General features: G+C 48.1%; 1 protein-coding gene across 1 annotated transcript in view; it reads left to right on the plus strand.

Moving 5' to 3' along the window:
* The window catches only part of CHRDL2 (chordin like 2), a 69,671-nt gene extending 44,137 nt beyond the window's left edge, over positions 1-25,534 (plus strand). Inside the window, exons 6-11 of the mRNA XM_072133808.1 lie at positions 408-463; positions 823-994; positions 5,108-5,302; positions 6,523-6,705; positions 17,013-17,105; positions 22,356-25,534. Of these exons, the coding sequence (XP_071989909.1) occupies positions 408-463; positions 823-994; positions 5,108-5,302; positions 6,523-6,705; positions 17,013-17,105; positions 22,356-22,435 (779 nt within the window). The 3' untranslated portion in view covers positions 22,436-25,534. The remainder of the gene's footprint in view (positions 1-407; positions 464-822; positions 995-5,107; positions 5,303-6,522; positions 6,706-17,012; positions 17,106-22,355) is intronic.
* The last annotated feature ends 1,104 nt before the right edge of the window (positions 25,535-26,638 follow it).

Consider the following 26,638-nt stretch of genomic DNA (forward strand, 5'->3'; position numbering starts at 1 on the left):
TAATACATCCCTCAGCCACTATAGAACATCATAACGCACACCTCGGCTGCTGCAGAACCTCATAGTAAATCCCTCAGCTTCTGCAGGACATCATAACGCACCCCTCGGCTGCTGCAGGACATCATAACGCACCCCTCGGCTGCTGCAGGACATCATAACGCACCCCTCGGCTGCTGCAGAACATCATAACGCACCCCTCGGCTGCTGCAGAACATCATAACGCACCCCTCGGCTGCTGCAGAACATCATAACGCACCCCTCATAGTAAATCCCTCGGCTGCTGCAGAACAAATGGCCTCAGCGAATGGTATTTAGTTATTGGATGTGACATGATATTTTCTGAAATTGTACCTGTTCACTGACATGAAGTGGAGGTAGTGAAAAGTTGCGGTGTTTGTTTCTTGCAGACGGCTCGTACGATCGCTCGCTGGAGGAGGAGCCGCTGCAGTTACACAGAGGTGTTGTACGTGACATTCTCCTCTATTTTCTGTATGACGTCCCCAATTACAGATCCCGGGGGGTCCGGAGCCCCCATCATCCCCTCTACCTCCCCAACCTCACACGGCCCAGTCTCTGGCTGTATTCTCACTATGCAATTACAGGGATGTTCCGATCCTCACATGACCTGCTAAGCTGCAATACCAAATGTCACCACTATATCAGGTGTGGCGCTGTTCTTATCACATTGTAGCCCCCCATATCAGGTGTGACCACTGCTGTATTTCGGTTTTGATCTCCTGCCCCCTCTGTTGCCTTCCATTAGATTTTGATAAGTGAAGTTTAGGGGGTCTTAGTAGTGTGTGACGTGTCTGTCCCCCGCAGAGACATTCCCAGGACCAGTGTCTTAGCGAGCTGCTCAGCAAGAAAACCCTGGGGGCCACAGAGTCCACCATCGTCAGCTCCTCCCTGGGGTTCAACCCTCGCAGCTTCAAGCAGAAAGGTGGCGGAGGGGGGACGACGGTGAAGATCCTGATGAAGGAGAAGCATAAGAAAGGTGAGCAGGAATATGGACGTCCCCTCTCACCACCCCCCCCCCCTCATGCTTTACACTGCGGCTCTGCTTCTCTATAGGCATCTATCAGCAGGTGGGACCATACAGACTGCAGCCAGTGTTATGTATTGTCCCTGGAGAGATGTGTAATCAGACCTTTGTGTATATTGTTAGTAGCAGCAGGGCTGTGAAATACAGATTTTATATTTTAATGATTGTAACTTCTCCAATTGGACTGGGGGGGTGTCCTCACACTCCAGTGCTCTGTGCTCTCTGCAGACAGTTTAAGGTATTGTCCCATAAGAGTTGTGTAATCATACTGTTGTGTATTGTGTAAGTAGCAGCAGGACTGTGATATTTGCATTAATATTCCAGGCTTGTAGTATCTAAAAGTGCACAGTGGGTGTGTGCTCACACTGCTGCGCTCTCTGCCGTCAGTGTAGGGTATTATCACTGTAGAATAATGTGTAATCATACATTTATAAATGTAGTGAGTAGCTGCAGGACTATGATTTATGGATTTCTATTCAATGATTGTAACTTCTCCAAGCGAACTGGGGGGTGTTTCCTCACACTGCTGTGCTCTGTGCCCTTTGCAGATAGTTTAAGGTATTATACCTAGAGAGATGCGTCATCATACTGTTGTGGATTTTTGTTAGAAGCAGCAGGACAGTGATGTATGGATTAATATTCCAAGATTTCAGCTTCTCTAAGAACTCTGGAGCTTTGTCCTCACACTGCTGTGCTCTCTGCACTGACCTACTATACATCCTCCTCTCTGCTCAAAGCGACTTCTTTACTATTTAACTAGAAGACTCCTACATCAAATACTTGTAGAGGCTCAGATCAATTCATTGAACAGTGTGTGTGTGGGGGGGGGGGGGGGGGGGGGGTAGGGGGGGTCCTCACACTGCTGTGCTTTTCACACTTTTCAATGAATTGATCTAAGCCTCTATGAGTATAAAGTAGTCCCTCAGAGTAGAGGATGGAGGATGTGTAGTAGTTAAATGGAGCACAGCAGTGTGAGGAAACACCTCCAGAGCACTTGGAAAAGATGCTAAAAATTTAGAATAATTTTTTGTGTTTTTTAACCCACCCCCAACCATCCCAGAGCTACCAGAGTTAGGGCCCCTCCTGCCCTAGAAAACTATTGTTCCTAAAGAGCCTCCATAACCTCCAGATATAGGCTTAAAGGGGTTTTCCCACGAAACAAGATAGGCGCTATCCACAAGGACCTGCACAGATCATGAGAAAAGGGGGTCCGATGTACCTCTGTTGGACCCCTCGTCGCTCCCTGAGATAAGCGGAGCAGACGCTTGCGCACAACCAGTCTGCCCTGCTCATCTCTATGGAGCAATCTCTCCATAGTCCGCTCCATAGAGATGAATGGGGCGGCCCGGACATGCGCGACCGTCTGCTCCGCTCATCTCGGGGAGCGACAAATGGTCTGACGGGGCCCCCCGTTCTCATGATCTTTGCAGGTCTCATCACTAAGACCCCCACAGATCACCTTGTTAGGCCCTATCCACAGGATAACTAACTTATCAGTGAGAAAACCCCTTAAAGAGCCAGAGAGAGTAGCGGTGTCAGAGGTCGTGATGGGAGTCCTGGCGTGTCCATACACATCCCCCAAATTTTTAATTAAATTTAGATTTACAGTTAAGTTTCAGGTATAAACCATATTCCGGTCTGAGGACATTATTCATTATGGAGAAGATTTATCATCAAGTTTCTGAGGTAAAACTGGTCTAGTTGCCCATGGAAACCAATCAGAGCTCAACTTTCATTTCATAAACAGCTGTGGGAAAATGAAAGCTGGGCTCTGATTGGTTGCCATGGGCAACTAGAACAGGTCCGCTCTAAGAGACTTCTAATAAAGGCCTCGGCCTTATCCAATGTGCTGCAATCAATTTTCCCAGTCATATATTTTATATAAAAAGGGGGAAAGTAATGTTTCCAGGTTATCTGCAATGTGATCCCTCAGCTGACAGGTCACTACTACCTATAAATATATGATCCGAAATACGACCTGCAAAGGGCCCAGAGTCTGAGGGATTGGGTCTAGAGGGAGTAGGACTGATTTGTCCCCCTCTCCAATTCAGAGGCATACGAGATGCTACCATTGACCTTAACCCTTGCCTTTGGTTGGGAATAGAGCAATCGACCCACATAATAAACCCCAACCTGTGTATCACGGCCCATAAAAAGTTCCAGTCCATTCTGTCAAAGTCTTTGGCAGCCTTGAGGGAAAGGCCCTCAAACTTCAAACTTTGTATATTAATGGAAGTGGAATTCGCCCGGATTGGCCTGTGGGGGTAATAACTTTCAGAAGGCGGTGAGCCGGGGCTTTGGGTAATCTTGACGTCTGCCAATAGTATATATTAAGGCGGTAGGAGTCTGCTCATCTCAGGTCCTTGTCTGGGTTAGGTATGAGGTCTACAATGGCTTCGCGCATTGATGGTGGAAGGGAACCCTGTGTATTAGACTCTTGTAGCACCTGTAATAACCAGGGTAACAGTACCTCTAAAGATTACCCCTGGTAGACCATCTAACCCCGGCGCCTTATCATTGGGGGAGGATCTTCAGTGACATTGGTGATTCTAGGCTTTCCACCGGACACTGAGGCCGTCTGGTTTATGCTATAGCATTGAAATAATCATGTATTCCAGATATATATCGCATCGGAGCTTAGATCTGTAAAACCCTTAGGAAAATACTTGATGTTTTCCATAAATTCAACACTTGATCCTTTAAAGGAAACCTACCATCAGGTATGTACCTTACAAGGTAGGTCCAATGGTACCATCGGCCTCATCCTCCCCATACTGTATATAGTAGAATATAAGCAAAACTTATCTTTCAGTTATGCAAATCATCAGCCGCGGCTCTACTGCCATGGAGCAGGAGCTATGGATACTCCTCACCCCTGTAGTAGTGGCCTCTCCCTCCCATCAATGCGTTGGCGCCGCCTTCTGTGCATGCGCCGAACTCCGGCTTCACAATGAGAAAGCTGAAATGACGATAAGGATGCACTGACGCAGCCAATGATTTGCATAAATGAAGGATACGTTTTGCTAAGATTCTACTAAACTCTTAGATATGCTGGATACAGCATGTGGATGACGCCAATAGTAGGAACCTACCGTGTAAGGAGTGTCTGGGCCTCTTTCCAGTTGGTCTCAGAGATGAGACCCTCTGCTGCATGTCCATAGTAAGTAATTTGGAATTATGTCTATAGATCCCCCCCCCCCCCTTAATATAAATCTTCATCGCCCCCCCGCTATAGAATCGGCATTTCTTTGAAAGTTTCAATTTCCTTAGGGAATAAGTCCCCCTTATCTACTCATTGTATCCAAAAGGGATTTTTCGGCAGCTGCCTACTTGATGGATAATATCCGATGAAAACACCATTTTGATGAATATCGGAGAGTGGTCCAATACGCTGCAGGGCGAGCAGTCTACATCTGAGACATAGCTGTGCAATACCCAAAATAGAACTGGCAGACCTCCGGATGTTTTACTAGCCAGTAATCATACCATCCAATCTCCTCCAGCTACTCAGCTAGGATGGTAGGGCTATCAGGGCTTGACTGTATCCCCCTGCCAAACCTATCCAGTCCTGGGATCCTGGAATATTAATCCATATATCACAGTCCTGCTGCTACTAACAAGATACTGATTACACATCTCTCCGGGGACAATACATAACACTGGCTGAAGAGCGCACAGAGCACAGCAGTGTGAGGACACCACCTCAGTGCACGTAGAGAAGCTACAATCATTGAATAGAAATCCATAGATCACAGTCCTGCTGCTACTAACAACATACACAGAGGTCTGATTACACATCTCTTCAGGGACAGTACATAACACTGGCTGAAGAGCGCACAGAGCACAGCAGTGTGAGGACACCACCTCCGTACACTTGGAGAAGCTACAATTATTGAATAGAAATCCATATATCACAGTCCTGCTGCTACATACACAGAGGTCTCTCTCTACATACACATCTCTGCCCACGGACAACCACTGTAGTGTCTGGATGTGACGACCACCTCTGTTTCCCCTATAGTCCCTCCACCTTTATTCCCGTGATTGCCCTTCTTCTCCCCGTAGCCTGCGTCTATAATGGGAAAACGTATTCCCACGGTGAAGTCTGGCATCCCGTCTTCCGGAATTTTGGAGCAATCCCTTGTATCCTGTGTACGTGCAAAGACGGGAACCAAGACTGTCAGCGGATCACCTGTCCGGAGGAATATTCCTGCGATTATCCGGAGAAAGTTGAAGGGAAGTGCTGCAAGGTCTGCCAGGGTAAGAACATATGTGTCAGTCTGTACTGCACTGCTGCCATTGTATTCATCAACCAGTTTGCCGGTCTATATTTATGTGTCTGCAGCTTCTATGCAGAACGATTTTTTTTCCATGGCAACAGACTACAAGCAAATCTTTATGTAGTCTGATCCTGCAGTCATCCCGCTGTTTCTTCCTTACCTATATTCGGTAGGTGATTGAGAATTAGAGGACATTAGAGAGAAGGCAGTGTGACTGTAGAGACCGATGACATGGCTCTGCACAGGGGCTGTGGACACGAAATGATGACGTTATTTGATTAATATAAAATATTAGCGGTAGCTCCCGGCGTTGTCCGCGATAGTAAATAACTGCTCTTCGCTATAACAAAAAGAATGGGTTAACACAAAATATTTTATATGTATCTATCCATCTCTGACTGTTGTGACTGGTTCTGTCTATCTGTCACTGATTGTCTCTGTCTATGACTGTCTCTGTCTTTCTCTGACTCCGGTTGTCTCTGATTGTCTCTGTCTGTTGCTGTCTCTGGTTCTAGTTTTCTCTGTCTGTCTCTGACTATCTCTGTCTTTGTCCCTGATTGTCACTTTGTCTATGGAGAGATTTATTGGAAGTGTCTGAGAGCAGAACTGAATTCCCCATGGCAACCAATCAAAGCTCAAATTTCATTTTCCCACAGCTGTTTATTAAATGACATCTGATCTCTGATTGGTTTCCATGGGCAACTAGAACAGTTTTACCTCAGACACTTCTGATAAATCTCTCCCTATCTCTGTATCCCTCTCCATCTTACCTCACAACTAAGCTGCATTATGCTCATTGCCTATAGTAACCAATCACAGCTCAGAGCTCATATTAATGACCTGTGGCAGAAAAGTAACCAATCACAGCTCAGCTTCCACCTGCCACAGCAGCAGCAGACAATGGCTCCTGTATATGGTGGTTAATAAGTAGATTTTGGAAAGTGTGGGGTTACAGCTCGGGTCTATGACGTTCCCTGGGTCACAGAGAACGACAGTGCAAAATTTGGTGATTGTAAATGCGATGGTGCAGATTCCTTTAGCACACACACATACATACACATATACACACATATACATACACATACATATACATACATACATACATACACATACATATATATATACACACACAGCTTTATATATTAGATGTGTGTAGTGTAATATCCAATAGATGTAAGAACATCTTCTACTTCATCCCAGATGAGAAGGTGAAGCCCACGGCAGAGGTCATCTCCCCCCGGTGTGTGAAGAACCTCAACAAGATCCTGGTCTACATGTACATGTCCCCCAACTCCGCAAACCAGAAGGAGAACCTCCGAAAGATCGCCATCGAGAAGGAAGCGTCCGAGGACGTGGAGATTTATGTCTGGAAGATGGTGAAAGGTGAGAACCAAAACACAGGCCAAGCCGTCTACTCTTCACAGCTGGAGGTTTGTTACAACTCTTTCCATTCATCACCTCCGAAGTTGGGCTCAACCTCCATTAGCCCCTAGAGATTAGACCTTAGTAGCCCCCAATTTGTTTTGTCTTGTGCTTGACATCTCGGGTCCATCATTGGGTTAGACCAGGGGTGGGCAGTTAATTTTCCCATAGGGCCACATGAGAAATTGTAATGGTTTTACTCCCCCATTCATTATGCCCACTTTTATAGTGCCCATTTTTTTGATACTCGCCTTTCTAGTCTCCCCAGTGCGGGGGTTGCCCTGGTCCTGCAGCGAGGTGACAAACCTAGTGACAGCCGCACTGTCCATAGTGGCCCCCTGCGCTCCTGCTGGCCCCACAATATCAGTCGCTGGGGATGTGACCGTGGTGTGCGGTCACGGGTAGCATGCCCAGGGTTAGAGCTTGGGCCCACCATAGGATCCTCTGATTCTATGGTGGGCCTGTCCGACACTGAGTAACCTAACATCATAATTCTAAGTCTGATGGAGTGTAATACTATCAGGACATACGTGCTGCTCATATATATATATTTACCTGATGTAATCGCATGAACTGGATACACAGTAGCAAATTCTCCGCTGTGAAATATATTGGGGTTCCTATTGACTGAGAGCAAGCTGAAATATAGAAGATGGAGAGGGGTTGTAATGCAGAGTATGTTACAAAGTTGCTCAAGTTTCTATGTATCCATGTGACATTTCTCATTCTGTACTGAGTTACATCCAGTATTATACCCCAGAGCTGCACTCACTATTCTGCTGCTGGTGCAGTCACTGTGTACATACATGACATTACTTATCCTGTACTGATCCTGAGTTACCTCGTGTATTACACTCCAGTGCTGCACTAACTATTCTGCTGCTGGTGCAGTCACTGTGTACATACATGACATTACTTATCCTGTACTGATCCTGAGTTACATCCTGTATTATACTCCAGAGCTGCACTCACTATTCTGCTGCTGGTGCAGTCACTGTGTACATACATGACATTACTTATCCTGTACTGATCCTGAGTTACATCCTGTATTATACTCCAGAGCTGCACTCACTATTCTGCTGCTGGTGCAGTCACTGTGTACATACATGACATTACTTATCCTGTACTGATCCTGAGTTACATCCTGTATTATACTCCAGAGCTGCACTCACTATTCTGCTGCTGGTGCAGTCACTGTGTACATACATGACATTACTTATCCTGTACTGATCCTGAGTTACATCCTGTATTATACCCCAGAGCTGCACTAACTATTCTGCTGCTGGTGCAGTCACTGTGTACATACATGACATTACTTATCCTGTACTGACCCTGAGTTACATCCTGTATTATACCCCAGAGCTGCACTCACTATTCTGCTGCTGGTGCAGTCACTGTGTACATACATGACATTACTTATCCTGTACTGATCCTGAGTTACATCCTGTAGATCTTTTATTTTATATAAAAGTAAAAAACATAACAATACAAACAAAACATAATATACAATATATACAATCTTACCTGCTGGTCCAGCCACATTCACTCCTAGCAAAACAATAACTTACAATACACCGAAATGAATAACACCAAATACCACAACCCCCACCCAACCGATTATCACATCCTCAACCAAATCAATAAACAATAAGACAAGCCACACCCACAAATAAACATAAATGACTATAAATATACATAAACCCACCCCACACCCTCTAATAACAAACCACCCCACTCAGATCACATCCCACACCCGTTTTTTTTTTTTTTTTTTTTTTTTAAATATATAATACATAATACACACAACACTACACTAAACTAGATCCCTCGCCCGCACCCTCCCCTTCCCCCCAGACACTGGTCTAACGTCCAAAGTTTGCGTTAAGTAGTCCAGACCAGTGCCCAGGGTCGTTCATAAGTCCCACCACCATCACCCCCCTCCCAACCTAACGCTATGTCCCAAACCCCACTATATACAATATATACAATATATACAGTATTTACAACACAACATAAAGAAAACAGAATACAAATAAAATCTAAACAACTTCAATCAAAACCACATAAAGCCCAGGTTCGGCGCCTGCAAGCCGCTACATCACTATAACCTCAGAACACAAAACAAAAATCTACAGTGCAGCATCAGCCCAACACCAGGAGAGGAGATGACAGACTAAGGGACACTAAAGGAGAACCCCCTCCAAAGGAGAGAGGCCCTCCCCGTGCCCAGCCTCTCATACTCCAGAGAGCGCACCATCACCAGGTCACCCAGAATGTTCCTAACCACCTCATCCACCGGGAGGATTTTACGCTGCGTCGATACTAAACACCGTGCGTTCCACATGTGGTACCTGACCACTAGGCTGACTAGAAATAACGTGCAGCGGTCCCGGCCACCCAGGCCTCTGAATGCTCCATAGGCCCACTCCGCATAGGAGAGACCGGCCAACCCGGGCCAATGGATGGAAGCGCCCACCCGGTTGTACACCTCTGTGTTAAAGGGGCACTGAAGCAGGAAGTGGTCCATGCTCTCCAGCAGGCCACCGCACTCCTCCCGGGGACAACCCCTTTCCTCAGAGCTCCTACACTTCAGATTGTCCCTCACACACAGCTTTCCATGGAAGCAGCGCCAAGCCAAGTCCCAAAACTTCAAGGGGATCCGGATAGAATTCAATAAACTCAAACCCACCCCCAGATCCCGACTTGGGCAATCCCTGAGGGCCAGAGGCTTCTGGAAATGGGTCAACAGAACCCTCTTGTCAAGGACTTTCCTCGACATGGTCCTGATCTCCCACATTCCCAGACCCCACCGGCGAATCACCTTCAGAACCGGGGTAGCGTAAGCCGGAAGATGCCCATGCGGTGTACGGAGATCCTTCACTCGCCCTCCTGTCTCCCATTCCTGGAAGAAAGGCCGAAACCATCCCCTACAGGAGTATACCCACGGAGGAGCCCTCTCTTTCCAGAGGTTTGCTACATTGATCTTAAGAAAGGTATTCACTAGGAACACCACAGGGTTGACCATACACAACCCTCCTTGTCTCCTCGTGCGGTAAGTAACCTCCCTCTTGATTAGGTTCAGCCTATTCCCCCATAACAGCTGGAAGAACAGACTGTACACCCGAGTCCAGAGGGGTTCTGGCAACATGCACACACTGCCCAGATAAATCAGCAACGGGAGCAGGTAAGTTTTGATCAGATTAACCCTTTCTCTGAGGGTCAAAGACCAACCCTTCCACTGGTCCACCTTCTGAGCGGCGATCTTAAGCCTGCCGTCCCAGTTTTGCATGGGGTAATCCCCCTGGCCGAATTCGATGCCGAGAACTTTGGCGGAGTCCTGGGACCCTGGAAGAGTGTCCGGGAGATCAAAGCCTGGATCCCCCTCTCCCAGCCAGAGACTCTCACACTTATCCCGGTTGATCTTGGACCCAGAAACCTCTGAGTAGCGGTCAACCTCTGACATCACCCATTGCGCCTCCCCTCCCGAGGACACGAAAACAGTGACATCATCAGCATACGCTACCACCCTTAGAGTGGCTTCCGGTGCTGCCCGATCCATCCCGACTCCCACCAACGGCCCACGATCAACCCTCCTAAGGAATGGGTCAATCGCGAACACGTATAAAAGTGGGCTCAGAGGACAACCCTGGCGAACACCAGACCCGACCTCAAAAGAGCGGCCAATCCAACCGTTCACAAGCGGGAAACTCTCTGCCCCTGCGTACAAAACTTTCAGCCAATTGACAAACTCCCCAGGCAGGCCATACCTCAGAAGGACAGACCAGAGGTACTCGTGGTTAACCCGATCAAACGCTTTTGCCTGATCCAAGGACAGCAAGTACCCCTTCCAGTTACCAGCCCTGCCCTGCTCCACTGCCTCCCGAACACAAAGCACAGCACTAAATGTACTGCGGCCTGGAACAGAGCAGTGCTGGGTCCCCGAAAGGAGCCGGGGCGCAAACTGCACCAGCCGATTAAACAGCACCTTTGCCAAAACCTTTCTGTCCGTATTGAGAAGCGCTATGGGACGCCAGTTCTCAATACGAGATCGGTCCTTACCCTTTGACAGGATGATCAGGGCAGACCTCCTCATTGACTTCGGCAGAGCGCCCGAGGAAAGACACTCATTGAATACCTCAGTCAAGAGGGGAACCAAGGCGTCCTTAAAGGTCTTATAAAACTCAGATGTTAAGCCATCCGGGCCTGGCGATTTCTTGAGGGCGAGCCCTTCAATCGCCCGGCTGACTTCCTCTTCCCTGATCATCTCTGTCAAAACATCAAGAGAGGGGTCTACTCCTGGCTCAGGGACAGTTTCAGCCAGGAAAGCCGACATCACATCCCGATCTAGATCCTTCCTGCCCAAGAGGTGCGAGTAGAAGGATCTGACGACCTCCAGGATCCCTGATCTGGACCTTTTCAGGGATCCCGTACTGTCAACCAGTCCCGTGACAACTTTACCATTCACTGACATCTTGCAGTTTCTGTAAGGGTCGGGCGAGCGGTATTTCCCGTAATCCCTCTCAAAAACCAAAGATGCGTGTCTATCGTACTGACACCTCTTCAGCAAGGATTTCACTCTGGAGATGTCCTCACGACTACCCCCAGTCGAGACGAGATGCTCGAGTTTCCTCCTCAGGCCCTGATACAGGCGGTACCTGTCCAGGCTCCTGAGGCTCGAGAGCTGGCGGAAGAATCTCGCCACCCTTTTCTTGAGCATCTCCCACCACTCTGACTTACTGCTACAAAGGCCCAGCAATGGTACCTGGCTCTGAAGAAAGTCCTCAAAGGATTGTCTGATCTCTGCTTCCTCCAGGAGAGATGAATTGAGCTTCCAGTAGCCTCTTCCCATCCGGGGGGTCTCTGTAACATTCAGAGAAAACAAAATTAAACAGTGGTCGGAGAACTCCACCTCAACAACGGACACTGCTGAAGAGATGGCTTCCTCCTTTAAATAAAACCTGTCTATTCTAGACCTGCAGCTACCCCTATAATAGGTGAACCCCGCGTGGCCTGGGGTGTGCCGGATGTGGACATCCACCAGGCGAGCCTCACTAGCTATGCTATTAAGAGCGACGCTATCATAAGTCAGCTTGTCTCTGGAACCTCCCCTATCCTGGGACCTCGTGACAGCATTGAAGTCCCCTCCAAAGACCACCTGCCGACTTGTAAAAAGGTAGGGCTTGATCCTCATAAAGAGACACTTCCTGTCCCACTTGGACTGGGGACCATAGATGTTAATTAGGCGAAGTTCTTGTCCCTTCATGAGGACATCCAGGATCAGGCACCTCCCCATTTCTAACTCAATAACTCGTCGGCATTCTACCGGTGCGGTAAAAAGTACCGCCACTCCGCTATACGGCTCGGCCGCAAGAGACCAATAGGAAGGCCCGTGTCTCCATTCCCTCTTAGCTTTAAACACGGCCGCCAAATCTGGCAGCCTGGTCTCCTGCAAAAATAAAATGTCGGCTTCAACACGGCCAAGAAAATCAAAGGCCGCAAATCTAGCCGCATCAGACTTAATGCTGGCGACATTAATGGACGCCAGCGTCAACGGAGTGGGTGCCGCCATCATGAGTGATTGAGTTAGACGGCTTTCTTTTTACCCATCTTACCACCACCCTCGGGAAATGAACACCCCCTTTTTAGACATATTGTGGTGTCCATCTCCCGCACCTCTGATGCTTCAGGGGCAGATCCAGGACCTGCCCCCTCATCCTCGTCTCCAGACTCTGGGCCAGTCTCCCCTCCTGAGGACCCTGACTCCCCAGGGGGAGACTCGGCACCCCCTGCAGGCTCCGCCACCTCTGGCCCTTCACCCTCAGCCCCTCCATCGGCAGGAGAGGCTCCATCCAGGGCCAGGAATCGATTTGAAAGTTCGACCAGCGGGGGGTCGGTTGCACCTTCCTTGGGTACCTTAGTCAGGGTGGGAGAAGATCTTACACCTCCCTTCTTTTTACCCTTTTTCTTCTTTTTGGCGCCACGCTTACGCTTTTCCTCTAGCCACGCCCTATTATCCTCGTCCATACTCTCATAATGGGAGGAGTCTGAGGACGTGGCACCTTCCTCTCTCTCGATCCTCCTGACCTCCTCATCCAGTACATCATCCCCTGGGGCCTCAGCGACAGGTGTGGTCTTCAGGATAGCGCCAGAGGTTGTCCCAGCAGCCCGAGACTCCCCCCGCTCTCTCTCCTGTTGACGCTTCTCTAGACGCCTTAGCTGGGCAGGCGTCTTTTTCCTGTCTTTCTTCCTTGGCCCCTCCATTCCTCCGCCTCTGCTAGTCCCCTCCCCAGCAGATTCAGCCTCATGGCCTTCATCCGCTGAGGTTGAGCCCGCATTAGCGAAGGAAAGAGGACAACGACTGTACGGGTGACCGAGATCACCACACAGGTTACACCTAATCTGCCCTGTACAGGATGCAGCGAGATGGCCGACACCCCCACACAACGCACACTTCTGCACGGTGCAGTTTGCGCTGAAATGTGTGGGGTCACCGCACCTGTGACACAGCTTAGGCTGCCCCCGGTAGAAGATCAGGATACGATCCCTCCCCAGGAAGGCTGATGAAGGGATGTGGGCGACTGAGTTACCTGAACGCCTCAACTTTACCATGAAGGTCCAGGCCCCTGACCAGATACCAAACTCGTCTCGATTTTTCTCGGGTACTCCCAGTACCTCTCCATAACGATTCATCCAGGTCATGATGTCAAAGCAAGATAATGATTCGTTACGGGTAAGAACGGTCACTTTCTTGACCTCGTTCTGGCGGGACACTGCTTGCACAGCAAAGTCCCGCCACTCGGGCTCGTTGTATCTCAGCTCATAGTTGGACCAGAAGAGCTCAAGCCCCTCCGGCCGAACAAAGCTGACATCAAACTCAGATGTACCATAGGGATGGATCAAGGCAAAGATGTCAGCCGCCTTGAAGTCCATCTTCAGCAGCAGCTCAACTACCCGTGCCCGAGGGGGACACACATCACTGCCACGCCACCGAAGACGCACCACATTCCTACGGTTAGCACCCGGCCCGGTTGTCGGGAGCGACCATGATGTCTCCCTGCCTCTTTGCTCTCGGAAGGCAGACAGGCCGTGCCTCTCTATCCAAAACGACAAATCAACCTCCTGCCCCGCTACATTGATCGTCCTTTCTCCCTTCTGTAAGGCCTGCAGGAGGCGCCGTTGCAAAAAGCCGTCCCCAGAGCCCAGAGACGAGGATGATGGACCCCTACTTCCCCCAGCAGCGACACTGGCATAGCTCTTAACGGGGGCCGCCACTGGGGGAGCAACCGGACCAACCCCTGCACCCACCACATTAATACTACCCACCTCCATGCCACCCGCACCACCAGTCCCTCCATCACTCACTCCCATAACTGGTAACGGTTCTGCACCACTCACTCCACTCACATTATCCACCACAACATTACTGACACCATTCTCACTAGCCACCACAACATTACTGACACCACTCACACTGGCTGGACCAGCAACAACATCAGGGGACATGACCACCTCCGCATCTTCGGGCACAAGGGACGGGGGTCCCCTCGCAGAGCATCGCCCAAAGGGGAGCCCAACTCTTGTCGCACTTGTGCCCTCCGCATCATCGGTAGCAGATGTTATTTTGCTTTTCCTGGGACTTGGTAACAATCGCCGCTGCTCCTTAGCCGGTGTGAGGCGCCGCTGATCTCCGGTCTGCACAGAATTGTCATTATCCCCAACACCGACACAAAAGAGTACCTTCTGTCTGGGAGGTCCGGAGCTCTCAGCCTCAGCGACCCCTCCACACTGACGCCGCCCCATAACCAAGTGATCAGCAGCGACAGCATGAAGAGGCGCCGAGGCACGAAGAGGCACCGAGGCACCGGAAGCTGCCACCAGTGCTGGGCTATCCCCCCCTCCCACCAGGGGACGCACCGCAGCACTGGATTTTGATGTTATCGCCACTGCCAAGCCGCCCTGACTGTCCGGCCTTGCGGCTGATGCCTCCTCTGCTCCCCCACTGTTACCACAAACAGAGACGGAGCCCATCGCCACATCAGATGTCACACCTGTAATCTCCCTGCACCTTTGCACCGGGTCCACAGCAGAACTCGGGGGGGTTTGGGTAGCAGGGCTTGCACAGTGAGCTGACCCTGCGCTTTGCCCGGGGGGGTTTACAGGGAGGGGGGTAAAGATGAAACGTACCTCTTCTTGCTGCTTGGGCCTGGTCTTCTTCGCCTTCCTCCGGCTGCTCCCCCCAGCGGCTTCCTCTGGGAGTTCATCACCAAACGAAAAGTTCTGCATGCGCACTGGGGACTCGAGCAGCCGGATCTCCGCCATGAGCGCCCCTCCCTGGCTGCCGGTGTCACTGTCCTCCCCCGAGCGAGGTGTTACTGCTGGCTGTCCTGCAGGGGGCCCACTGCACGAGGCCTGCTGATCTTCCTGCAGGCCGCCAGGTGGGAACTGCTGCTCGTTATCATCATCATCATCCTCCTCCTCCACCTGGCTCGCAGGCTGCAACCCCTTCAGCCTTTGCTCTCTGGTATCAGCCATCTGAGCAAATCGGTCATCATTTAAAAGTTTTTCTTGAAATGGTCCGCTGTTGTTGCAAATAAAGTTTTTTCTTTTCAGCAGTTTATCAATATCCGCTTTAAGTTTGTTAATTTCACAACATATCTCAGTTTTTCTCTTCTTAGGCGCCGTGTTCGCCCTGGCGCGGGCACATCGCAGCTCCTCCCGGAGCCTCCTGATGGTCTTTGTCGCCTCTTCGTACTCACAGAGGTGGCTCTGGACCCGGGAGGCATAGGTGGACAAAGACTCCCGGGGTCCCTGCACCGCCCAGCCTCCCCCCGCATGGTCAGCCTTACCCCTGTGAGCACTCCGCTTCATGGCTCCAGCCCCGGAAGGACCGCTCTCACCCGCACCATCATGGACGTCCGGCTTCTTACGGTGTTGCTTCACATTGGACTCAGGGGGGGTGGGAGTCACACTGCTGCGACTCCTGGTGGAACGTCTCACCCCTGAGTCCTCCATAGCGCTGGCCGGTTGCTGTCCTCTCCTGCCCCCCGCCGGCCTGGCCCGGGAAGCAGGAGCCTGGGAGTCGGCTCCCTCGCTCATCCCCAGGAACCTAACTCCCTCCCTGGGAGAGGAGAGAGCAGGCCCTGGGTAGGTAGATGGATCCTCCAGGAGCTCAGGAGCACAAGCACAGAGCAGCTTCACACACAGACACACCCTCCTCTAACGAGGTAACCGCCTCCAGAGCTGCACTCACTATCTGCTGCTGGTGCAGTCACTGTGTACATACATGACATTACTTATCCTGTACTGATCCTGAGTTACAGCCTGTATTATACCCCAGAGCTGCACTCACTATTCTGCTGCTGGTACAGTCACTGTGTACATACATGACATTACTTATCCTGTACTGATCCTGAGTTACATCCTGTATTATACTCCAGAGCTGCACTCACTATTCTGCTGCTGGTGCAGTCACTGTGTACATACATGACATTACTTATCCTGTACTGATCCTGAGTTACATCCTGTATTATACCCCAGAGCTATACTCACTATTCTGCTGCTGGTGCAGTCACTGTGTACATACATGACATTACTTATCCTGTACTGATCCTGAGTTACATCCTGTATTATACCCCAGAGCTGCACTCTGTATTCTGCTGCTGGTGCAGTCACTGTGTACATACATGACATTACTTATCCTGTACTGATCCTGAGTTACATCCTGTATTATACCCCAGAGCTGCGCTCACTATTCTGCTGCTGGTGCAGTCACTGTGTACATACATGACATTACTTATCCTGTACTGATCCTGAGTTACATCCTGTATTATACTCCAGAGCTGCACTCACTATTCTGCTGCTGGTGCAGTCACTGTGTACATACATGACATTACTTATCCTGTACTGATCCTGAGTTACATCCTGTATTATACCCCAGAGCTGCTCTCACTATTCTGCTGCTGGTGCAGTCACTGTGTACATACATGACATTACTTATCCTGTACTGATCCTGAGTTACATCCTGTATTATACTCAGAGCTTCACTCACTATTCTGCTGCTGGTGCAGTCACTGTGTACATACATGACATTACTTATCCTGTACTGATCCTGAGTTACATCCTGTATTATACCCCAGAGCTGCACTCACTATTCTGCTGCTGGTGCAGTCACTGTGTACATACATGACATTACTTATCCTGTACTGATCCTGAGATACATTGTGAGCGCAGCTCTGAAGTATAATGTTTGTATTGCTAATTTTTTGCAGGAATTTTTCACTTAATCCAGATTAAAAAAGTGGCAAAACAAGACTTTAAGCAAGAAGCAGAACATTTCCGGCTGGTGACAAGGACGAGTGAAGGTAATTTCAGTCATTGGTAGTAAAGTAGAGTAACAGCCTGTGAAGCTACAGAACGGAGGGGCTCTGGTAACACCCCCAGTGCCCATCAGGCTCAAAGGAATAATTTTAATAGTTGATTTTAGAAGGGAGGGGGCCATGGATAACACATATAAGAAGATTAGCACAGTCACTGGATCTAGGAGTAATGCCCCTGGTTCATCAGGATGCATTGTGATGGTAGTTTTCCTTTCACTGACAGCAAGCACAGTTCTTGATAATGGAAATGAAGTTTTTTCATAGAATTTACCGGACAATTAAAGAACGCTCTTGGATTTAGAGATGTTGTCATTGTTCGGGCCCTTTAAGGCTTGCTGGATGCTCACGTTATAGCGGAGACTCCAGATCTTGATATTTTACATCTATTTTGGGGGGGATAATCCATCCCCTTGTGTGCGGGTGGTGACCTGTGTGCGGAGCTGGAGGGGAATGTTATGGGGCCACAAATAATAAATGTGGTAGGAAAAGCCGAGGGGAAAGTGGAATATCCACACCTGGAAATCGGAGCCTCCGCTGCCACCAGACTGGGGAAAGTGAAGTTACTGCCGGTCACCACCGACATGGAAAGGTCACTTAAAGGGGAAGTGGCCCCTGTCACCATAGACCTCTATAGGGCAAACACATTAAACTTGTCCATCACCCCCTTAAGATGGGAATTGGAAATCGCAGTCATGGTGGTCACCACCCAACTTTCCAGGACTGTGTAGTGCATGGAGCACCCTCCATGTTTTCCACATGTTTATAGCCGTGCGGTGAGACCTCCCGGGAGCGCAACGTCCTCTATTAGTGTTCCATCACCTTCCCTCATTATTTGCCCTTTTCGAAATAAATATATTTTCACACATTTATGTAAGTAACACCTATAAAATGAGCAAAAATATTCCGCATAGTCTAACCTGATCACTGCTGGACAGAAGGGAAGAGACCCCGAGGGACCAAATATACTAAAGAGAATATACTGCCCCCTATGTACAGGAATAAAACTACTATAATACTGCCCCCTATGTACAAGAATATAACTACTATAATACTGCTCCCTATGTACAGGAATATAACTACTATAATACTGCCCCCTATGTACAGGAATATAACTACTATAATACTGCCCCCTATGTACAAGAATATAACTACTATAATACTGCCCCTATGTACAAGAATATAACTACTATAATACTGCCCCTATGTACAGGAATATAACTACTATAATACTGCCACCTATGTACAAGAATATAACTACTATAATACTGCCCCCTATGTACAGGAATATAACTACTATAATACTGCCCCTATGTACAGGAATATAACTACTATAATACTGCTCCCTATGTACAAGAATATAACTGCTATAATACTGCCCCCTATGTACAAGAATATAACTGCTATAATACTGCCCCCTATGTACAGGAATATAACTACTATAATACTGCCCCCTATGTACAAGAATATAACTGCTATAATACTGCCCTCTATGTACAAGAATATAACTACTATAATACTGCCCCCTATGTACAGGAATATAACTACTATAATACTGCCCCTATGTACAGGAATATAACTACTATAATACTGCCCCTATGTACAGGAATATAACTACTATAATACTGCTCCCTATGTACAAGAATATAACTGCTATAATACTGCCCCCTATGTACAAGAATATAACTGCTATAATACTGCCCCCTATGTACAGGAATATAACTACTATAATACTGCCCCCTATGTACAAGAATATAACTGCTATAATACTGCCCTCTATGTACAAGAATATAACTACTATAATACTGCCCCCTATGTACAGGAATATAACTACTATAATACTGCCCTCTATGTACAAGAATATAACTACTATAATACTGCCCCCTATGTACAAGAATATAACTACTATAATACTGCTCCCTATGTACAGGAATATAACTACTATAATACTGCCCCCTATGTACAAGAATATAACTACTATAATACTGCCCCCTATGTACAAGAATATAACTACTATAATACTGCCCCCTATGTACAAGAATATAACTGCTATAATACTGCCCCCTATGTACAGGAATATAACTACTATAATACTGCCCCCTATGTACAAGAATATAACTGCTATAATACTGCCCTCTATGTACAAGAATATAACTACTATAATACTGCCCCCTATGTACAGGAATATAACTACTATAATACTGCCCCTATGTACAGGAATATAACTACTATAATACTGCCCCTATGTACAGGAATATAACTACTATAATACTGCTCCCTATGTACAAGAATATAACTGCTATAATACTGCCCCCTATGTACAAGAATATAACTGCTATAATACTGCCCCCTATGTACAGGAATATAACTACTATAATACTGCCCCCTATGTACAAGAATATAACTGCTATAATACTGCCCTCTATGTACAAGAATATAACTACTATAATACTGCCCCCTATGTACAGGAATATAACTACTATAATACTGCCCTCTATGTACAAGAATATAACTACTATAATACTGCCCCCTATGTACAAGAATATAACTACTATAATACTGCTCCCTATGTACAGGAATATAACTACTATAATACTGCCCCCTATGTACAAGAATATAACTACTATAATACTGCCCCCTATGTACAAGAATATAACTACTATAATACTGCTCCCTATGTACAGGAATATAACTACTATAATACTGCTCCCTATGTACAGGAATATAACTACTATAATACTGCCCCCTATGTACAAGAATATAACTACTATAATACTGTCCCCTATGTACAGGAATATAACTACTATAATACTGCCCCCTATGTACAAGAATATAACTACTATAATACTGCCCCCTATGTACAGGAATATAACTACTATAATACTGCCCCTATGTACAAGAATATAACTACTATAATACTGCCCCTATGTACAAGAATATAACTACTATAATACTGCCCCTATGTACAGGAATATAACTACTATAATACCGCCCCCTATGTACAGGAATATAACTACTATAATACCGCTCCCTATGTACAAGAATATAACTACTATAATACTGCCCCCTATGTACAAGAATATAACTACTATAATACTGCCCCCTATGTACAAGAATATAACTACTATAATACTGCCCCCTATGTACAAGAATATAACTACTATAATACTGCCCCCTATGTACAAGAATATAACTACTATAATACTGCCCCCTATGTACAAGAATATAACTACTATAATACTGCCCCCTATGTACAAGAATATAACTACTATAATACTGCCCCCTATGTACAGGAATATAACTACTATAATACTGCCCCCTATGTACAAGAATATAACTACTATAATACTGCCCCCTATGTACAGGAATATAACTACTATAATACTGCCCCCTATGTACAGGAATATAACTACTATAATACTGCCCCCTATGTACAAAAATATAACTACTATAATACTGCCCCCTATGTACAGGAATATAACTACTATAATACTGCCCCCTATGTACAGGAATATAACTGCCCCGGGATGGGGGTACATTGCTGTGTAGTATTTCTCTGTGTGCTGCGGGTGATTTATGGCGGGTGAGTGGCTGCTCCTCTTCTCAGGGTTTTATGGTTCCCTCTTGGAGTGTAAGGATGTCTGGAGTGAGTGTGGAGTCGTCTCTCGCCCCTGAATCCCATAAATCAGCCTGTGGATGTTTGTTACTGGACTCCTCGCTGCACGGAGTGAGAATTTCATGACAGAACTTGTAAAAATGTAGCAGCCAGAAAGTAAAATAGATGAGGTGATCCTGTGCCAGTGCTGGGGGCGGAAGCGCGAGGAGAAGGGGAACGGCAGGAGCAGAATGCATGGAAATCCAAGGCAGAGCTGTGTTATGTGATGTCACCCAGGGGCGGGGCTGTGACTACCTCTCACACATGATGTACAGGCAGGGGGCGGGGCTGTGACTACCTCTCACACGTGATGTACAGGCAGGGGGCTGGGCTGTGACTACCTCTCACACATGATGTACATGCAGGGGGCAGGGCTGTGACTACCTCTCACACATGATGTACAGGCAGGTGGAGGGGCTGTGACTACCTCTTACACGTGATGTACAGGCAGGGGGTGGTGCTGTGACTACCTCTCACACATGATGTACAGGAAGGGGGCGGGGCTGTGACTACCTCTCACACATGATATACAGGCAGGAGGTGGGGCTGTGACTACCTCTCACACATGATGTACAGGCAGGGGGCGGTGCTGTGACTACCTCTCACACGTGATGTACAGGCGGGGGGCGAGGCTGTGACTACCTCTCACACATGATGTACAGGCAGGGGGTGGGGCTGTGACTACCTCTCACACATGATGTACATGCAGGGGGCAGGGCTGTGACTACCTCTCACACATGATGTACAGGCAGGGGGCGGGGCTGTGACTACCTCTCACACATGATGTACATGCAGGGGGCGGGGCTGTGACTACCTCTCACACGTGATGTACAGGCAGGGGGCTGGGCTGTGACTACCTCTCACACATGATGTACATGCAGGGGGCAGGGCTGTGACTACCTCTTACACACGATGTACAGGCAGGGGGAGGGGCTGTGACTACCTCTTACACGTGATGTACAGGCAGGGGGTGGTGCTGTGACTACCTCTCACACATGATGTACAGGAAGGGGGCGGGGCTGTGACTACCTCTCACACATGATATACAGGCAGGAGGTGGGGCTGTGACTACCTCTCACACATGATGTACAGGCAGGGGGCGGTGCTGTGACTACCTCTCACACGTGATGTACAGGCGGGGGGCGAGGCTGTGACTACCTCTCACACATGATGTACAGGCAGGGGGTGGGGCTGTGACTACCTCTCACACATGATGTACAGGCAGGGGGTGGGGCTGTGACTACCTCTCACACATGATATACAGGCAGGGGGAGGGGCTGTGACTACCCCTCACACATGATGTACAGGCAGGGGGCGGGGCTGTGACTACCTCTCACACGTGATGTACAGGAAGGGGGCGGGGCTGTGACTACCTCTTACACGTGATGTACAGGCAGGGGGCGGGGCTGTGACTACCTCTCACACATGATGTACAGGCAGGGGGCGGGGCTGTGACTACCTCTTACACGTGATGTACAAGCAGGGGGCGGGGCTGGGCCTACCTCTCACACATGATATACAGGCAGGGGGTGGGGCTGTGACTACCTCTCATTTCTTATCTCCTCCTCCTTGCCTCCCTCCAGGTCAGTGGAACATCTTCAGGCCTCAGCCTCCAGACCTGAACATGACAGAGGTCACCGAGCTGCAGACCAGAACGTTGTAGTGACAACTCGACCCTCCGCCGATACAAAGACTGAAAACCAAAAACTTTTATACCAAAAACATTACCTAATCTGATTTTCAAGGTGATGGGACCTTGGAGAAGAAGAGACTTGTATCTGTGCTGAGCAGAGACTGTGGTCGAGTCAGAAGAGGAAGGTCTGAGCAGACACTGGCTCCTCCTCCAGCTCCGCCTCCTCTGGGGTCGGAGACTTTCCTTCTTGCTGCGCTGGGACCCAGGAGAGATTTGCGTTGCTCCTCTTTGTAACTCGTCTACTGCAAGCAAAATGATTAGAATGTAAACACTTCCTTGAAATTCTGAAACTTGGAAGCAAACGGAATGTAACGTTTTCCAATTTTTTTTTTTAATTTTTTTTTTTCAAGCTCTGAGCTCACATCTCCCTTCTGCCCCTGCTTGTTCAGTGTCCTATTCCATCTTCTGGTCAGAAGAGTCTGCTTTACGTCTGCTGTAATGTTTTTATGTTATTTCATGTCTTATCCTCCTGCAGAACTGCTAAATATCTTCTGCTTCGCTCTGAGCTCACATCTTCCTGTAGCTCCTGCTGGTTCAGTGTCGGGTTTATCCTTCGTTCCTAGTTTTAAGACTCAGCTTTACATGTATTTTATTGACTTTCAGTTATTTCATGTCTTATCCTCCTACAGAACTGCACAGAAGATTCTTGCTTATTTTTAACTCTGAGCTCACATCTTTTAGCAGTTTCTTCTGTTTCAGCGTTTATTTTGCTCGTCATGTTTGACAATGGTGCCTTATTTTTCTTCTATTGCTTTTGAGTTTTTATTTTTTTTTTTTTTTTACTTCTTGCCATTTAACAGAACTGGACAGAAGATCCTGTTGGCTTATTTATAGCTCTGAGCTCACATCTTCCAGTACCTCCTGCTTGTTCAGTGTCAGTCTAGTGTTTTTGTCGTTCACATATTTTTCCTGTTTTATTCAATGTCTTATCCTACTGCAGAACTGCGCAGAGATTTCTCCTCCTTTCTTAATAGGTTCATGCACATCCTCCATTAGCTTCTGCTTGATCAGTGTCTTCATGTCAGAAAGATACTTCCTTCTCTTGTATTGGTCGTGACTTGTATCAGGATTGCACAGAAGGTTGTATTGGCTTATTTTTGGCTTTGTGCTTTCATCCCTCTGTTGGCTTTTTCATAGCTCTGAGCTCACATCTAACTAAAACTACTGCTGGTTCAGTGTCAACTTAAGTCCTTCATTTTCTTTTCTATGCCTTTGCCTTATTTTTCTTATATTGCTCCTGAGTTATTGCTTGTATTATCCTCCAATAAGAACTACACAGAGTATTCTGCCTTCTTCTTCTTGGCAGCCCCTGCTGGTTCAGTGGTCTTGCCATGTTTTATGACGGTGCCTTACTTCATATTGCGCTTGATATTTCATATTTTGTTCACCAGCAGAATTGCACAAAAAGTTTATTTTTTCTTGATTGCTCTGAGCTCACAATTTCTGGCAGCCCCTGCCAATTCAATCTGTTCATCCTGTTTCATGACCTTCCTTCTATTTATTTTGAGGTGTTTTTTTTATGTCTTATCCCCCAGCAAAACTCCAGAGAAGATTCTATTGCCTCATTCTTAGCTCATACCTCTCCACAGCTTCTGCTGGTTCAGTCTCTTAAGAGTGTAGCTTTTTTGTTGTATTATTATTTATATCAGACTAGTTAACAAGGCCTTACCCAGATAAGTACATAAGTTATGCCCCAGGGCAGAGCTTGCTTTGTGCAGATCCTGAATCAGCAGGGGCGGGGGTGAGATTCAATATCAATACAATAATATTACTGCACATTTTAAGAACTTTATGTAGATTCCTCATGTCATATGGAGCTTGAAAGGTGAATTTGAGTTTTTAAAGTGTAAATACCAGGAAGCTTTCTGTAGACCGTGTAATTCAGAGTGTAACAAATATACAGCTCTAGAGCGCCCTCTAGTGGTGGCTGCAGGAGGATGTAATTTCGTCATGTAAGTCTATGTCTGAGCAAATGGTTTAGGACTCCAAATCCTGTGTATATATTTAAAGATGTAGGATGTGGCCAAAACCACAACTAATTTAACACACATGTCATGTCGCTATTAAAGGGAACCTATCAGCAAGTGTGACCATGCATGTCCTCACACTGCTGTGCTCTGTGCTCACTGCAGCCAGTGTTAGGTATTGTCCCTGAGGAGATGTGTAATCATATCTTTGTGTATGTTTTTAATAGCAGCAGGACCCTGAAAAATGCATTTACATTCCAGGATTGAAGTTTCTCCAAGTACTTGGGGTCCTCACACTGCTGTGCTCTGCAACCAGTGTTATGCATCACTCCTGGACATAGGTGTAATCATACTGTTGTGTATGTAAGTAGCAGCAAAACTGTGAAAAAGGAGTTTGCACTGCAGGATTATATCTCCTCCAAGTGCACTGTGTCCTCACACTGCTGTGCTCTGTGCTGATAGCTCTCTCCAATGGTCTGCCACACAGTCCCCTCCTATCTGCTTTAAGAGACTGCTGTTGTACTCAGCTAGTATTCACTTTTTCACTGCTAGGAGGGGCCAAGGAACAGCTCATTGAAGAGAGCACAGAGAACAGCAGTGTGAGGACACACCCCAAGTGAACTTGGAGAAGCTACAATCCTGGAATATGAATCCATACATCACAGTCCTGCGGCTCATGGCACAAAGATCTGATTACACTTCTGCCCAGGGACAGTACATGGCACTGGTGGCAGCCTATGGTCACACCTGCTGATGGTTTCCCTGTATGCTGATGGTATTTCCGCCCATAGACATCAGTGGGGGATTATACGCGTCTCAGATGTTCATGTTTCTTCTATCTTATCTACTGTAATGTTCTCCTGGAGGTAGGTGGGAGTCCTAGGGGAGGGTCCGCAGTGTTAGGGTGCTGGATGGACGGGCTCCTGGAGGTAGTTGGGGGCTCTGGGGGGAGGGGTCCGCAATGTCAGGGCGAAGGGTGGTGAACTCCTGGAGGAGGTGCAGGGTCAAGTAGCTGGATGTTCAGTCTCCTGGAGGTAGTTGTGGGCCCACAGTCAGGGTGCTGAACGGTTGCTCCCCTGGAGGTAGGTGGGCGTCCTGGGCGGCGGGGGAGGGATGGGGGGGGTCAACAGCGTCAGGGTGCTGGATGGTCAGTCTCCTGGAGGTAGGTGGGTGTCCTGGGTGGGGTCCACAGAGTCAGGGTGCTGGATGGTGGTCTCCTGTCGGTGGGTGAGCGTCCTGGGGGGAGGGGGATCCACAGTGGTGGGTCTCCTGGAGATAGGTGGGCGTCCTGGAGGAGGGGGGTCCGCAGTGTTGGGGTGCTGGGTGGTCGCTCTCCTGGAAACAGGGGGCGTCCTGGAGGAGGTCTGTCTCCTGGAGATAGGTGGGCGTCCTGGGGGAGGGGGATCCGCAGTGTCAGGGTGCTGGGTGGTCGGTCTCCTAGAGATAGGTGGGCGTCCTGGGGGGGAGGGTTCCACAGTGTCGGGGTGCTGGGTGGTCGGTCTCCTGTGGGGGAGGGGGGTCCTCAGTGTCGGGGTGCTGGTGGTCGGTCTCCTAGAGATAGGTGGGCGTCCTGGGGGAGGGTTCCACAGTGTCGGGGTGCTGGGTGGTCGGTCTCCTGTGGGGGGGAGGGTTCCGCAGTGTCAGGGTGCTGGATGGTCAGTCTCCCGGAGGTAGGTGGGCATCTTGGGGGCTGGGGTCCGCAATGTCGGGGTGCTGGATGCTTGTCTCCTGTGGGGGAGGGGGGTCCTCAGTGTCGGGTTGTGGGTGGTGGTCTCCTCACTGACCGCCTCTCAGCTCATCTATTTATTTTGATATATATTTCTGTCTGAGAAAACCTAAAGAAAAGATTTAATTAAAATATTTTTAGAATTATTTTTTTCTTGTTTATGAATGTTTGTTTTGTGTTTGTAAAATTTATAATAAAGTATTAATCTATTCTACCGACGGCCCCGCGTTTATTCTCAGAGAAGATGTGGGAGGAGAAAGGCAAATATCATTAGAATATGACATCACTCGCCTGTACAAACATGATGACATCACCAGGATATACAAAGGTGATGACATCACCAGGATACAGGAACGTGATGACATCACCGGGGTACAGGAACTTGATGACATCACCAGGATACAGGAACGTGATGACATCACCGGGGTACAGGAACATGATGGCATCACCGGGGTACAGGAACATGATGGCATCACCGGG

The sequence above is a fragment of the Engystomops pustulosus genome, chromosome 2 (genome assembly GCF_040894005.1).
Source record: "Engystomops pustulosus chromosome 2, aEngPut4.maternal, whole genome shotgun sequence".
Taxonomy (NCBI): domain Eukaryota; kingdom Metazoa; phylum Chordata; class Amphibia; order Anura; family Leptodactylidae; genus Engystomops; species Engystomops pustulosus.